This window comes from Canis aureus, chromosome X, assembly GCF_053574225.1.
Source record: "Canis aureus isolate CA01 chromosome X, VMU_Caureus_v.1.0, whole genome shotgun sequence".
Lineage (NCBI taxonomy): Eukaryota > Metazoa > Chordata > Mammalia > Carnivora > Canidae > Canis > Canis aureus.
Genome location: NC_135649.1, coordinates 88,206,329 through 88,222,752, shown reverse-complemented (window position 1 = coordinate 88,222,752; position 16,424 = coordinate 88,206,329). Strand labels below are relative to the sequence as shown.

Below are 16,424 nucleotides of genomic sequence, written 5' to 3'. Positions count from 1 at the left end.
CCATTATTTCCCCTTCCTCCTCTCCCATCCCATCTTCTGTACCACAGGACCCAAAATTAGACCCTACAAAAATATATATCCAGATCTCACTTTCTTCCTAGTCAAAAATCGTAGGCCTAGAGCAGTCTTATGTTGCTCTCTAACTGTAAATTACTCTAGCTATCTTTCAAATACCATGTTCTAGAACTGACAGAATGGAATTTAAACTGTCTCCACCCACTTCCCACTATATTATACCCGCCACTTCACCACCCCCAGATGAAAGTTAGGTTGATAAATGGATTTTGGAGATGAAATAAAGCCAGACATCAAATAACTTACTTGAAATCCATCTCTTACCTTCTGTACTTAACCCTGGACTTGATGTGAACTTGGCTACATCAACAATTTTTACAGCAAACTGTTGCCCAGTTTCTCTGTTGATACATCGTCGTACAACACTGAAGGGACCCCTTTAAAGAAAAAAAAAAGAAGCCGAGTTTAATTCATTGATTAGAGTCCCATCAACATCTTACTGATGTCTCACTGTCTAGTTTAAGATCAAATTTAAGTACTATAATTTTGAACATATTTTTCTATAATCTATGAGGTAAATAATTCACAAACTAAAGTTATTAAACCAGAATAGAAAACAAATTTGCATTTCAAAATGACTTATGAAGATACTAACTAGTTTGCTTATATTCAAGGCAAATAATCTTTGTAATATTCTCCATATATTATCAATATCTTAAACAAAATAAGAAATCACAGCGGTAGTGCACACAGCTTTTACCTTTTGAAGCCGAAACTTGTTATTGACCCCTTCCCTTTCATCTTAATTACCACCTACCCAATCTTCACTACCAAGTCCTACTGAGCTTCTCTCAAATTTTTCTCAAGCCTGTCCACCTCTTTCCAGGTATCATAAACTAGTCTAAGCTACTACCATCTCCTGACAGGACTACTGAAGAACTTGTTTCTCCCACTCATTCTTGTTGTCATGTTTTAAAAATGAAAATCTGATCTTGTGTTTCTGCTCAAAATCCCAGAGAAAGTATATTCAATGCATATATTTGGTTAAGAACTGAAATACGTAATTCTCAAATAGGAAAATACACCCCAGCAAAATCTAGCCAGAAGACTTGAAGAGGGAATTCATAAAGAAAACCCTTGCATGATTTTGCCTCCAATAACCTCTCCAGTCTCATGTGAAGTCACAGAGAAATCTATCTTCCTTCAAGTTGCCATAGTAAAGCAAGTCCTTTCTACCAGGAGAGCCACTGGTCCAGCCATTTGAGTTATCTAGCTCTTTCTCTAAATTGATATAGCTCTCAATACTGGCCATACAATTCAATTAACTGGGATGATTGATAAAACACCAATGCCTGGGCCCAGGCATTACATACATACATACATACACACACACACACACACACACACACACACACGGGCACACACAGTTCCTTGTGATCAATAGTTATCAAATAAGTTTCTAAAGATAATCCAACGACTGATCTGTACATGAATTGACTATTAAATAATACAGAATACAACAGCAATATACTGATTTATCTGAAGGTGAGTATAGTTTAAGTCATTAAATACATGTATACACATGTGTATTCCGCCCCCCACCCCAGGAAACATAAGACCATCTTTAGCTTTTATAGGTAAAAATAGTACATATGGACGTCTGTTCAATCAGCAGATAAGTTCTTCATTTACATTGGGACACTTGTGCTACTGCCTGCCTTAAAGGAGAAGTTGGTCTTTCTCTCAATTAGGGAACAAGGAAAAGAATGTAATCTAACCCAGACTTAAACATTTCTTGAACATCATATGAATTAGTTGACTTCACCATTCCATCATCTGGACATCAATTACACCACAGCTCAAATCTCTCTCTTCAAGCAACCTAACAAAGCTCAACTGGAAGGGAAAAAAAAAACCAATAATGTGTCTTTCAGAACACCGAAGAAAGACCTTTTTGGTAACCACTCCAAACTGCTCAAAGATTTTGCTCTAAGAGAAGACAATACAACAAAGTGAAGCAGGACTTACACAAATGTTTTCATTCTCAATCTGGATGTCTTACTTGTGACTACTTATCCTGACGACAGCAAGCAATTTCAGAAATGCTTAATGTAATTGGTTTTTGTCCACACATAAACCCTTGGGATTCTATTTATATATACATTTATGTAGTGTGCTTCAATTCACTACATGTTTTTGGAAATTTTCCAAGATCTGTATGTGGGATTATTCATGGACAATAGAGTCAATTTTTTTAACTTTTTCCTGTTTGAAGAAAGGTGAGGAAGAAAGCAGAGCATCTCTCCCTACCCTTTTAGTAATAATAAAATGAAGAAAGCTAGAGAGAAAGGAGAGAAAAGGGAATATGGAGGAAAAAAAAAGGTGTTTAAGTCTAAGAAGAGAAGGTGTAATACAGTAAATATTTTATACTTATTAATTATACTTGAATGATATTTTAAGGAACAGCAAAAATTCAGGAGGCCTAGATCTGGCCATTCGTTCTGGCCAAAACTCTTCCATGCTTGAAATTTCATCCTTACATTTTTTTTTAGTCTACGATACAGTTGGTTCTCGAGTATTTATGTGGGGGAAAATACTGACAGATAGTTGTAAGCCATCATTATGAACTACTATCTTTCTCATATTTTTACTAATCCTGGCCAGTGTGTTAATTGAAATGAAGGAAGATAATTGATAGCATTTCAGAGTTGATAAAATAGATGTTCTTTGTTTGACTCTTTTAGAATGGTGAATTTGGATTAGGATTGTGGTACAAGGTTCCATTTGAGGCAGGTGGTAGCTTGCAGAATTCTGTTAAGTAAAAGGTCAATGAAACCAGAATTGTACTATGTTGTACTACGGCCTGCAGCTGTGTCTCTATGCAATCAGAGTCCTCTCCTCTGGTGTTCATTTATGTGACAAAAGGTTAAGACTGGGAAATGAGCAATTTTTAAAAAGAGATTTATTTAGCATTTGAGAGAGAGAGAGAGAGAGAATGAATGAATGAATATCCTCAAGCAGACTCCCTGCTGAGTGGGGAGCCTGATACGGGGTTGGATCCCAGGGCCTGAGGATTATGACCTGAGCTTATATCAAGTTGGACCCTTAACCGAGTGAGCCACCCAGGTACCCCGGAAATGAATAATTTTGATACTAAAAGTAAATACATAAAAAGGAAACTAGAATTAAGTGAAATCAGGCTAGAATATAGTATGTTGGTTTCCAGAATAATAGGATAAATTTAACACAATGCATCTAATTTATTTTCCTCCCTCAACCCCACTAAAATGGTACCAAAGAGGCTATCACTGTTTAAAAAGGACTGGGAGAAATGAGAGGAGACAATAGTAATTATCAAATTTGGGAAGCAAAAAAGCAGATGGAGTAGTGGTAACTACTGACTTAGCTGAGTCAGGAAAGCTGAAGTGCAAAGAGAAAATAAGGAAAAGTTCATAAGCCAAACCCATTTACACTCCAGAATTCTCAAGAAATTCTTGAACTGATAACACCAGATGACCCTGGAACTAGAAGTTAAGAAGGTGGGGCTAAAAGAACAGGTTTGAATGAAATCTCTAGAGAAGCAGTTAGAGTCCTAGATCCCCTCCATACCCATAGTCCATCCCACTGTGCAACTGTCCTACCATCATTCTACCAGAGATCTTCTCTAGACAGGGTAAAACATAGGCTCTGAGAACTGGAGGCACAAGGCAGTTGAGGAAATGGGTACTACTAAATGAAAAGCAAGGGGATTGATTAAGTGATCACACACAAACTGAACGCAGACAGTACCCCCCTTTCCCCCTTCATGGGGTGGGGGTGGGGAGGATATTAGAAGCTAGAGCTTTATCCTTCAGGCAGGAGCAGAAAGATTTTGTTGCCTATCTGACCAGCTCAGAAGGAAAGACCTATATAAATAATGACTTGAACTGCTTGATGAGCTCCACCACAAGTTCAGAACTCTCAATCAGCTTTCAGTCCCTCTACTGCAGGCTTTCCAACCTCAGCACTACCAACAGGTTAGCCTGGATAGTTCCTTGTTGTGCGAGGCTGTCCTCTACATTGTAGGATGCTTAACTGCAATCTGGATAGCACCTTTTGACGCAGTTTTGACATCCAAAAATGTCTCCACACGTTGTCAAATGTCCCCTGGGGGGGGGGCAAAATTGGCCCCAATTGAGAACTACTGCTCTATTCGTACTCATGAGTAGACCACCAAACTCCTAAGATATCTGGAGAGTAGACTCTCATTTGGAAGATAGAAATCACAAAACAGAAAGAACAACCTAAAGGAAGAAGACTAAACAAGAAATAAAAAACCTTCAAACGACCAAGAATATCCTCAGAAAGCTATTATAACCATGAAACAATAGAACTTTCAGAAAATAAAAAAAAGAGCTCTTGAAAAAGAAATACCTTAAGAAATGTAAAACTCAATAGAAGGGCTAGAAGATAAAGTTGAAGAAATGTACCAGAAAGTAAAGCAAAAAGAAGAAAACAAATGGAGTGGAAGAACTCAAAAGAATCACCCAGGAAAATTTTCCAGAACTAAAATCATGAGTTTCCAAATTAAAAGGACCCACCAAATACTTGACAAAATAGATAATAGACTCCTGTCCATACATGCCACTGTGGGCTAGATTTTCCAATTTTCAAAAGTGGAGGTAAGGGTGTGCTGGGAGGGAAGGATCATATGGTTCACATGCAAAGACTGCAAACCAGTATGGCTTCTGATTTCTCAATGACAACACTAAGAGTAAGAAGACAACCAAGCAATTCCTTCAAAATCACGGAGGAAATCTCTAACTTTTAATTCTATATCCAGCCAGAAAAATCAATAATCACAAAGACATTTTCAGATATGAAAGAGCTCAATAAATTACTTGCAATGCATACTTTCTGAAGAAATTATTTTAAGATGTTTGCCAAAACAAGAGACTAGATCAGTGAAAAGGATGTCAAGTGACAGCAAAAAGGAGATCCAATACAGGAGGTACATAAAAGGAGCCCCCAGGAGTGAAAAGGAGGGAGATATCAGGCTGACAGCCAAGTGTCAAGGAGAGGTTAACCAGTACAGACTGTAAGCTGTCAAAGATTCCCAATGCCACTGATCCCCTTTCTAACCTCAAAACAGGAGTGGGTGTGCTGGCCCCAGATTCTTCTGTTTTGCTTTTTCTGACCAGGGGATGTTAAGAGTCCTGCTCTTCTCTGCTGCCTAGTTTAGCAGAAGACTATCATTTCGCTCCACAGAAGTTGGAATATTCCTGAGACCTGGAGGAGGGTCTCAGTTGGACTGAAAAGCAGGAGAATGTAGAGCAGTCCAAGCCCCCTGACCATGTCCCCTGCAGAAGAAAAAGCCAGCCCCCATAGCACCAATATCCTGCCTGTGAGGAGCCTCGTGTCCTGGGATTTACTTGGGACCTTGCCAACTGACTTCCCAGAAACAGTTCCTATACACTCTCAGGTTATCTGAAGCCAGACTGAACAAGAGGTTCTGTTCAGCTTTCCTTCTCCTGAGAATCTTCATACACTCCTGGTAATATTGTCCTCCTTTCCTTTCATACCCAAGTTTGTCTTTACTACTCAGTTTCTAAAGACTAAATAATATACTGTTTTGGCATGCATGACTAGGTGGTAAAGCCATAAAGAAAACTAAAAAGAATGATTAATATAAAAGCCAGGAGAGCAGTTAGGTGGAGCGAGAGGTTGTTTTTGGGAAGGGGCATATAAAGGGCTTTTAAAGGTACTAGTGATATTCCATTCCACCACCTGGATGATGGATTCAGGAGTTTTCATTTCAGTATTATTCTTTAACATACACACATACTTTATACAATCCTCCATACATATGTTTTCTAGTTTAAAAAATGTTTTTAGTGGCTTAGAGGTATATCCCCGAGACCTTGCTAATCAATGAGTTTAATTTTTTTTACGTATCTGTACAAATAATTTTGATACATATAACTGAAAAAAAACCATTTTTGAATCTCAAACATAATAAGGTTAACACGAATTATATTCATTGTAACAGGGTGAACTTCTTGTCCATATCATAGGCCTAGAAGCTTCATTGCTTTTTAACAAATTGTGCAATGTACCACAAGAGATACAGGAAAACTGTGAAAAAAAGAACCGCCAATTAACAAAAGGAAAGAGCAGGATGGGATGGGGAGTGAAGACCAACAGCAAATTCATATTTCATATATATATTTACATACACATTATATATATATATAGATAGATACATACACACACAGTTGATATACAGTCAATCCTCATCATTGGTAGAGTATTTATGAAGTCACTAACATTTATTTATAATCCAAAATCAATACTCAACTGCACTTTTACAGTCGTTCACAAACATGCCTAACAGCGAAATATCTGAGTCACCTGATGTGGAAGTTACCAGCTAAGGTTGAACAAGGTGACACTCTGCCTTATTGTTTCAGCTTGTCATACTATAAGCAAATGTACTTTTTGCCATTTAGTGCATTTTTTACATTTTGTACTTTTTATTGGTCATTTCACTGTTTATAATGGCCTTCAAGGGTAACGCTGAAGGGTTGTCTAGTGTTCCTAAGTTCAGGAAGGCTGTGACGGGCCTTAAGAAGAAAATATGTGAGACAAGCTTCATTCAAGAATGAATTACAGAGCTGTTAGTCATGGTTCAATGTTGATCAAACAACAATACAAATGAAATAAGGTATCTTCAAACAAAAATACACATAAAACAGGTCATGTACTGATTGATTGAAGAAAACGTAACCAAAAGCTCACAGGACCCTAGCCCTGTATTTCCCCTAGGAGCAATGATTCAGCATTCATTTAATGTTTGGGGCAACTTCATAGAACATTACTACTGCAAATAGTGAATATTATTTGCACCTGTGTGTGTGCATGTGTGTATAGGCATATACATATAAACACACACATGTGTATTTGTATTATGAAATGTGTATTAATAATATATAGTATTATATTACATGTGTTTAGAATATAAACTCAATGAGTACCTGGTAAATATTAGACCCTCAATAAATATTTGGTGAATGAAGTATCAAAAATAAACTAGGAATGAGCAAGCCACTGATAAATTTATGATGCCACACAATTTTACACAAGTATATAAAACTGGAAAAATCACGGTACTTTTAGCTATTTCCTTACCAATTTACTAAGTATGTATTTTCCTAGGACTTTCTATACAGTTCTGATGTTAGTTGAGGGAAATAAATGGTGGGTGGGTAAAAAGGAAACAAAGTAAAAATATAATAATGATGACATTAGCAGTAAGAATAAAATCTTAACTACATCCTAGAGAGAGAGAGACACACACACACACACATATGTATATATAAAATAGCTAATAAAGTTAATGGTAGTCTCTTCCTCCTATTTCAACACTGTTAGTCATTAGCAATAAATAAGAGCTCATACACATCATTCCATCAAGAAATTATTTCCTTGTCTTCCTGTAGTTTTACAATAGTGACAGGACAGGGATGTTGTTCTGACACTTTTTCTCTGTAACAGTTCTGGTACCCACCCCCACGTCCAACACAGCCCAAGCTGTGTTACTTTAGGTACAGTGACTAAACCAGAGGAAAAGTTTGCCTAATCATAGCAGTTTAGTGCCTGCCTTCAGCCCAGGGCGTGATCCTGGAGTCTCAGGATCAAGTCCCACGTCGGGCTCCATGCATGGAGCCTGCTTCTCCCTCTGCCTGTGTCTCTGCCTCTGTGTGTGTGTGTCTCTCATGAATAAATAAATAAAATCTTTAAAAAAAAGGAACGCACATGAAGTGGAAAATTATTAAAATCAAAGTCTCAGGAACTGTTGCGTAAATGTTAACAATTAAAGATCTGACAGAGGAATTAAGCTCAGTACAATTCAGATTGTTCCTTGAAAATAAAAAAGGGAGGCTTATTTGAAAATTTGGCAGTGGATCTCCAATAAGCTAACAGAACAAATCTAGCTTAACTGTCAAAGCTGAGTAATTCAAAGAGTTAAGACTAACATTTACTAACTCGGTACTTATATTGGCATAATTAGTACCTCTGTCAAACCTTGATAGTTCACTGAAAAGTTCAATAGACTTTTCTTTAGATTTTATGTAGCGCACCATTCTCTGGTCTGAATCTACATAGGATATATTCACCACTTTTAGGAGAGGACTAACTACAGAGTATACATAGCAATTTCTGCTAATCCAAAAGTTCTAGAAAACTTGATTGATATGTTTTCATGTGTATGTGCGAGTACCTGTGTTTGAAGGGCTAGGCTTAGGACCATAGTAGAAGGATACAGACGCTCAGTTTTTGTTAGCTCATATATGATGGAGCATGCATCAAGGAGACTTGCTAAGAGAAGAAAAAAATATTTTTGTACCAGATAAGAAACAGGAAGAAGAGCAGACAGAGGAGGAAGGAAAAGAAAACAAAACAAAACACGGAGAATTGTAAAATAAACACACCCCAAAGTAAGAATTCTGACTTGGTTGTACATATTTAGGCCTTTTTAGCTAAATATATAAAGAAGTTTCAAGATATTGGACTTTGAAGCACTGACATTAAAAAATTCTATTGATCTTTGCACATTTTATTCATTCGCTTCATTTTCCCCCGTGGAAGTAAGACCAAAAAAAAAAAAATACAAAGAACAAACAAACAAAAGATTAACAAAGCAATTCTTGCCCTTAGGAAACACCCAATCTTAACAGATTACAGTTGGTACATACACATAATTTTAGTATAGTGTTATAGAACAAGGTATTAAAACAGTATAATACCAAAAGTTTACTATCTGTGGATAGGAAGGTGGTCAGAGAAAACCTCTATGAGGGCTTGGAAAGATGAATATATTTTTCAGGCCAACAAGGGAAAGGGGAAAATTCTAGAAATTAGTAGAAGCATGTGGAACAGCCTCCAGTCAAGTCAAAGCATGGTTTGTGCTGGATATTGCAAGCTACTTGGTACTGCTGGTGTGGAAAATCAGAGGGTGAGAAGTGGCTGGAAAGGGAAAAGGGCAGAAGAGTGGAAGATGGGTTGAAGAATGAATGGGGGCCAGTCAGGAAGTTACTACATTAGCCTAAGTACGAGGTGACAAACAACCTAAACCAATACAGTAGAGGTAACTAAGATACTTAAATTGACAATGTAGAGGGGCACCCGGGTGGCACAGTCAGTTGAGCAACCAACTCTTGGTTTTGGCTCAGGTGGTGATCTTGGGGTTGTGGGGTCAAGCCCTGTGGCAGGCTCTGCTCCATTCAGAGTCTGCTTGGGACTCTCTTTCCCTCTCCCTCGTCCCTCCCGCCTCATGCTCACATGTGTGCTCTCTCGCAAATAAATCTTTTAAAAAAATTGACAGTGTAGTGAATGATTAGCTTGGGGTGTCAGTTGAAAGAATGACTTACACATTTCTGGCAACAGTTACTGAGTAAATCATACCACCAGATGAGAGAGGGGCTACATGACAAAGAGCTAGCGGAAAGCGGAGAAAGGAAACACATGGTTGTTTTGAAAATACTTATTTCCAAAATATTGATTTCCATGAACTATCCAGGCAGAGATCTATAGAGCACAATTAGGCAGGAATATAAAGTTCAAGGAAGGCGTCAACATGAAGACAACACCAACTACTACTGACACCATACCATTTGCCAACCATACTGCTAGGAACTTTATATGGATTCTCTCAATTGTAAAATATATCATTATTTATCATAGCAGCCAAGAAACTATTAGCCCCATTTTATAGATTAGGAAACCTAGGCCAAGTCAGGTTGTCTAGGGCCAGACAATGAATGGTAGAGTCAGGACTGGGACCAAGACATGGAACTCCAAGATCCAAATTCTCAATCTCTGTACTCCCTAAGGAGGCATGAGTGAACAGGAACTAAATGAAGCCATTCATGTGAACAAGAATTCTTAGGAGTACAGACCAGGACAGAAGACAGAGCCCCAGAAAACACAAACACATCTCATTTCTCTGAAAGGAATTGCTGTAAACATCCCCACAGAAAGACTACAAGAAGCCCAGAAAGAAAAAAAAAGTGCTAAAGGCTAGCTCTTAGAACATAGGATTTCATAGAATTTTATAGAAATACCAATGCAATGACCAACTGCTTAGCAGGATCTGCCCTCGGCACAAACACAGAGATTCTCCCCATTCCTTTTGAGGCAGGCACAAGAAAAGCCTAATTTTCATTTTTAAATTAAGAGCTGCACATTCACATTGTTATTTTCTAAATGTGGGAATATACTTTGGAAACTGATCCAAAGAAAATATTTAGTAGAGAAACACTTTTGGGAAACTTGCTCCTGACTTTCTACTAGTGTCCGTGAACTTAATTACTTTATAACTAAAGTACTAAAATGATCACAATTGTCAAATTCTGCATGCATATTCTAGTTTTTATAAACTGAACCTAAAAATTATGGAAGGCTGGCGGTATGAAGTCACACTGTAAATCATATTTATAAAAGGAGTGTGAGGGGCAGCCCAAGTGGCTCAGTGGTTTAGTGCGTGCCTTCGGCCCAGGATGTGATCCTGGAGTCCTGGGATCAAGTCCCACATCGGGATCCCTGCATGGAGCCTGATTCTCCCTTTGCCTGTGTCTCTGCCTCTGTGTGTGTGTGTCTCTCTCATGAAAAAATAAATAAAATCTTTAAAAAAAGAGTGTGATCTGTTAATATGCCACTAACGTAGTTCTCCAAATGCTACATTATTCCTGTAAGAGTACTGTTGCCTGCCATTAACTAATATTTGGGCCCACAAGTTACTATCTTCATTAACAGATTTTTTTTTCAGTGATACTTTTATGGAGTACTGTTAATCTCTTCCCACTCTGAACCACATTTTATGGATCTCCGTAATAAGTTAGACCCAATTCTGAATTAAATAAAATGAAGTTATTTCATTTAAATTACATAAATTAGTGAAAGAAACCTCAAAGCCAGCAATCCGCTCCTTTCCCTATCATTCATTTTAGTTGCACATTTAGGATTATGCCAAGTTTATATAGTAGCACAGAAACAAAAATGGATTTAGCTAACACTCTAAGTTGGGGTTTCCCAAATTGGCATCTTGTGGAGTCCTTAAGGAATAAGTTTCTCCATCAAGTTTGGCAAACACCATATAAAATATTACCCACCCCATTCCAGCCCCATATTCACATCAGCAGCTAAGTCTTAAAGTCAGAAAACCAGCATCTCTCTCATACACCACCCTCTGCTCCCATCACCCACATTGCACCTATTAATCAGAGTGTTCCCCGAAAAGCATGTTGGACTGGTGATCTAAATTTTAGTATTTTTTTTTTTTAAATTTTAGTATTTATAATCACACTACAAATTACAAAGTTGTAATGGCTGTGAACCATTCCAATTTCAAACTTTTTTTCTGAAACAAATATTCTCCCACCCAAACAGGGCATATAAACTGTTGTTTAAATTCTTAGAGAGGGAGATAATCCAATTGTTTGCTTAGTAAAGGATGGAAAAGATTTAACTATGCAATTTAAATGTCTATTCATTAATACTCCCAAAAGTAATTTACTTTTTACAATTGTTAATATAAGCATATTCAGCAGGCAATAATGTAACCTCTGGTCTTTTAACCAAAAAACAGTTAACAAAAAGGCAAAGCATACAAAGGAAATAAGCATTTATACCTAATTACCCAGCTCAGTGCAGGGCAGCAGAAAATAGGTTTTGAATCATAATTGTAGTAATCAGTTTTTAGGTCTAAAGGAGGAGATGATCTGGAAAATAACTGCTTTAGGGGGAAAAATCAGAAAATAAGAGTATAATATAAGTGAATATAAACTGTTTAGGCAAGACAGTAAAATCAAACATTCAAACCGTTGGGGGATTTTTCAAGTTAGGTAAGAAAGCAAAGTCACTACAATGTTACAAGGAATATGCAAGTTAGTAAAGCTTATTTTTAATCAGTTTCCTGGGGATGGAGCAACCCTTCAGTGCTTATGTCAGGACTTCCTTTTAATCAATAAGGCATGTAAGTGAGCATAGAGGACAAAAAGAGAAAAGGACCAGTATATTCCTCCACGCATCTGAAACTGAACTCCTGAGCTTTTTAGTCTCCCTCCTCCCATCTCAGCTGAAGGCCAATTCCACATTGCCTTCCAGTTGCTTAGCCAAAACCTAGGGTGCCATTCTTCATCCCTTTCTTATTCCAATTCATTAGGAAATGCTCTTGGCTCAACTCTGCTGAGATCTTTGGTTTCATTTGTTTCAAGGAAATTTGTAACCAACTGTTGGAACAATTTTATGATGGCTGAATTAAAACTCCCAGGAAATAATTCCAATATCTAATTCAAGTGTCGGTATTGGTCTCAGTTGAAGGTCTTTTCTCATTCAAAGGGTGGTTTTCCTGGTGCTTAGTAAGTAAATATCTTAGACACTGTGGCCTTTATATTAGACTCTTGATCAAAGAATCTTCTATTTTAGCAGGCTGTCGCCTTGTTTAGGTTCAGTATGTAAGTTCTTGAGTTCTTTTGTGGACTTCAGTTCTGATGACAGTTGTTTAGTTTTGTGGATTTCAGTTCTGATGACAGTTGTTTAGTTTTCTGAGCCCTTTCAGTGTTTTGGTCCGCTTCCTCTTTTCCAGTGCTGCTGATACGGGGCAAAAGGTACTTCGGAGGACTACTTGCTTTCCCTGGACAACTTTGAGGGGGCGGGTATCAGCAGCTCCTGGGCCTGGGTCTCCTTCTGCCACAGGATGGAGGGCAGGGAAACAAATGACTGCTGCTACCATAGCCTGGTCTTTGATCTTGTTACTGCTGTAGGCAGATCAGAGGACTGGGGCCTACTTGTGTGTGTGTGTGTATGTGTGTGTGTGTGTGTGTGGTGGTGGTGGTAGGGAGATAGGGGACTACAACAGCCAGGGCTTTGATGCTGCTACCAGATCAGACCACCACCCACCAGGGCCCCAGGCTTTGCTGTTCTAAATGGGGCTGTGGGCACATCAAACTGCCTTGCCGGGCTCCAGGTGTGGAATCCCACCAAGTCTCTGTTGCGCTTCCCCTTTCCTGGGGAAAGGGGCTAGAGAAAACAGGCTTTTGTTTTTGTTTTCTATGCCCTTTGGTGGTTCTGGGTAATAATAGGTCTCTCCAGCACCCAGTCCATGAGTAAATGGGAGGTAAAAAAGAAAACCCACTGAATTCCCCACAGTCATTCCTCAAGTACTACTACCCTACCTTCTTTCCACTTCTGAGTCCTTTTATTGCCGTCAGTTAAATAATTTCCAAGGCATTTATAGTTGTATTTATTGAGGAGGGGCAGGAAAAAGTGAGTCTAAATCATCTTGTTCCAGAAATAGAAGTTGGTGCATTTTTAACATCTTCCCTTCTGGCTAGTATTTGGAGTCCATTCTATTCAAAATTTGGGGATGAGTTACAGTTCTTTTATGTCCAATAGAGCCAGTTCAAAATAGGAGCCATTAAACTTGTCAGGTGGATGCTATAGTTTTCCATGACTCCTGGCTCAGAATTTCAGAGTCCGGAGCAAGTAACTAATGTTTCCCAACTTCTTGCAGTTTGAGGAATACTGAATTAGACAAAGTATATATTAGAATAAGGGTACCTCTCTGTTGTCCCCACACACATTGATACTCACATACTTGCTCACCCTTGCAGCCTTCTGGAATCTAAAAGGAGATCTAAAATACCAGTCTCAGGCAGCCTGGGTGGCTCAGTGGTTTCATGCTGCCTTCGGCCCAGGTGTGGTCCTGGGGACCCGGGATCGAGTCCCACGTCGGGCTCCCTGCATGGAATGGAGCCTGCTTCTCCCTCTGCCTGTGTCTGTGCCTCTCTCTCTCTCTCTCTCTCGAATAAATAAATAAAATCTTTAAAAAAATAAAAAAATAAAAAATAAAATACCAGTCTCTTCAGTGTATTTTAGTCATGGCATATTGATTGAAAACTTATGTTTTTTTAATAATCTCATTATTTGATCTTACATATTAAAGAAAGAGAGGAAAGTTAGGGGTCACAGTAATCCACATAAATAAGGTGATGCATAATTGAAGATGAGCTCTTAATACAGGAGATGTTGGGTGACTAAACTAGTACTCTGAGGGCAGGGGTTTTTGCTTAGCCACCTTGTTTCTCTAGTATATAGAACTATAGGTGACATTATGCTAGTGGAGATGCAAATGCTTTCTGGACGGACAAATGGATTCATAAATCCATTTTAGGATGCACAAACAAGCATCATCTCCAAGACACATTAGTGTAGTTATATTTTATTTCATCTACACTTACAGTTAATAGCATTCTAGTTCTTTAGTCTCTTGGAGATTTTCACTTTCCTAAGTAGAAATAAAACTTTTAATTTGTCAATGCCAGTTACTGAAAGGCAGGCAAAAGTTGTAAAATCATAGGACGTGTTAATTTTTAAATACATCTTCAAAAATATATTATTTTGTTTTACTAGAGATGTTGCAGGCCAATTCAAAATCCTTCTAATGCTACCGTAATTAAAACTCAAAAAGCAGACATTTTACTTCTAACATATAGTAACATCTGTTCTTTACTTTGTTTTAATGACTTAATACAGGCCTTGTAAACGTGAAGCATTTTACAAAAGCAGTATTTTGTGATGGCAGAGACCCAAACATAGCTCCTAAAATTCAGAAAGCTTCTCAACCTAAAAGTTTATAAAATCAGTTGTGATAATGGTTAGCTCAAAATCAATTCATTTGCTTTACTTGAATGTTTAAACAGTTTACTAAAACAAATTCAGTTTGTATAATCTGACAAGATTAAATATGAGCCTCAATCACAGTAATCATTTACCATAAGATATAATAACCAAATGGAAATAAACTACTTCTCTTATCCATATAATCACTTTTTTGATGAAATTACAAATTAAATAAACTCAATTAAGAGAAGACAAAGAAACTTCATGGCTCCTAATTAATGCTGGATTGAAAACTAAATTTTAAGTACAATCTTAAATCGGTAAACAGACATAGGATGGGATCATAAAGTTAGAAACATTCTATAACCAATGACTATTCATCCATCCCTTAAAAATCAATACATATGCAATTACTATTTACTGTCTCTTAACCAAATCCTTTATTTTATAGCAGCCATTAGGGAAAAAAAATAAGGGATGAAACATCAAGAACATCCAGCAAAGATACAAAACAAATGGGTTGAGATCACATAAAAGAACATGTTTTTAACATACGAATTTTTTAGGCAGCTCTAGAGTGACCACAAAAATTTCAAAAGGAAAAAAATTATTCTACTAGCCAAGAATCCTTGCATGTTAAAACTGCATAATGATCTTATACCTTCCTTTTTGCATGTCCAAGCAATCTAGAGGTACAAATAAGCTAGCTGCAAATATTCCTTAAGTGTGAAAAAGGCCTTGTAAGAGGAAACACTTTAACTCTTGACAGACTTCTTCCTCTTGGAATCAAAGCCATCATAGCATAAACAAAAACATGGGCTTCGGAATTCAAAAGACTTGGGGCTGACTCCTGGATCTGCCCCCTTACTATGATGACATTTGGTCGGTTATTCAGGCTCTCTGGGTCCACTGCATTTAAACTGTGAAAGAGAGAGAAAAGCTACTTCAAAGAGTTCTGAGAAGAGAAGAGAAGAGAAGAGAAGAGAAGAGAAGAGAAGAGAAGGCATAACAGGCCTGTGCCTGGCACATATGCACAAGAGAGGACTTCTTCAGGGAGTCATCTGCTACTGGACAAGTATTTCTTTACTCCTCCTTCCCTACACAATAGGAGATGTCTCCCATACTACTAAGGTACCATCTTACTATCAAAACCAGGAATCAGGAAAAAACCAGGGAGAGTTCTGTTCCTAATAGTGAAACAGGCAACCAGGGCCAATCTTCCTACTGAAGAACAAAATAAAACCTGGATGTGCACGCACACCCCTTCTCAAAAGTATTAATATCTTATAAGGTACTTAAATTTTGCCATTTGAAGACATAGGAGAATGAGAGAATCCATAGCAGTAAGCTTGGCCACAAACAGCTTCTTTTGCCTACAGGGCAATTCTCTACTCCTGAGAAGCAAATGCCTCATAGGACTCACATGGCCTTGTAGGATGGATAAGTAAAGAGAAGCCTCGCAATTTACCTGAGAAACCAATCCCGACTTTATTCTGGTTTCTTCTGAAAAGCTATGCCTAGGATGGAAGTGAATCAAAAGCAAACCCAGCCTTGCATGGACTTAGGGTATGGCTCCTTCTTATCTGGTAGCCCATAGGATCTCAAATCTTAAAGTTGGATTAGAGTATTCGTGGCTATGACTCCCACAATCCTGGCAAGGCAAATCCTTTCTTGAGAAAGACACTGCCATCTTAGTTTGAGCAAGAATCGGAATAAGGGACAAAAGAAAAAGACCAAAGCATGAGATG

The 16,424-nt window shown here is 38.0% G+C and overlaps 1 protein-coding gene across 13 annotated transcripts in view; it reads right to left on the bottom strand.

Moving 5' to 3' along the window:
* CASK (calcium/calmodulin dependent serine protein kinase) overlaps window positions 1-16,424 on the bottom strand; it is a 350,134-nt gene that overhangs the window by 281,465 nt on the left and 52,245 nt on the right. For 7 of the 13 annotated variants that reach the window (XM_077888810.1, XM_077888811.1, XM_077888816.1 and 4 more), the window contains exon 2: window positions 340-452. In XM_077888810.1, the coding sequence (XP_077744936.1) occupies window positions 340-452 (113 nt within the window). Of the gene's footprint in view, window positions 1-321; window positions 453-16,424 lie in introns of all 13 variants that reach the window. The other 6 variants (XM_077888807.1, XM_077888808.1, XM_077888813.1 and 3 more) reach the window with 1 other exon arrangement.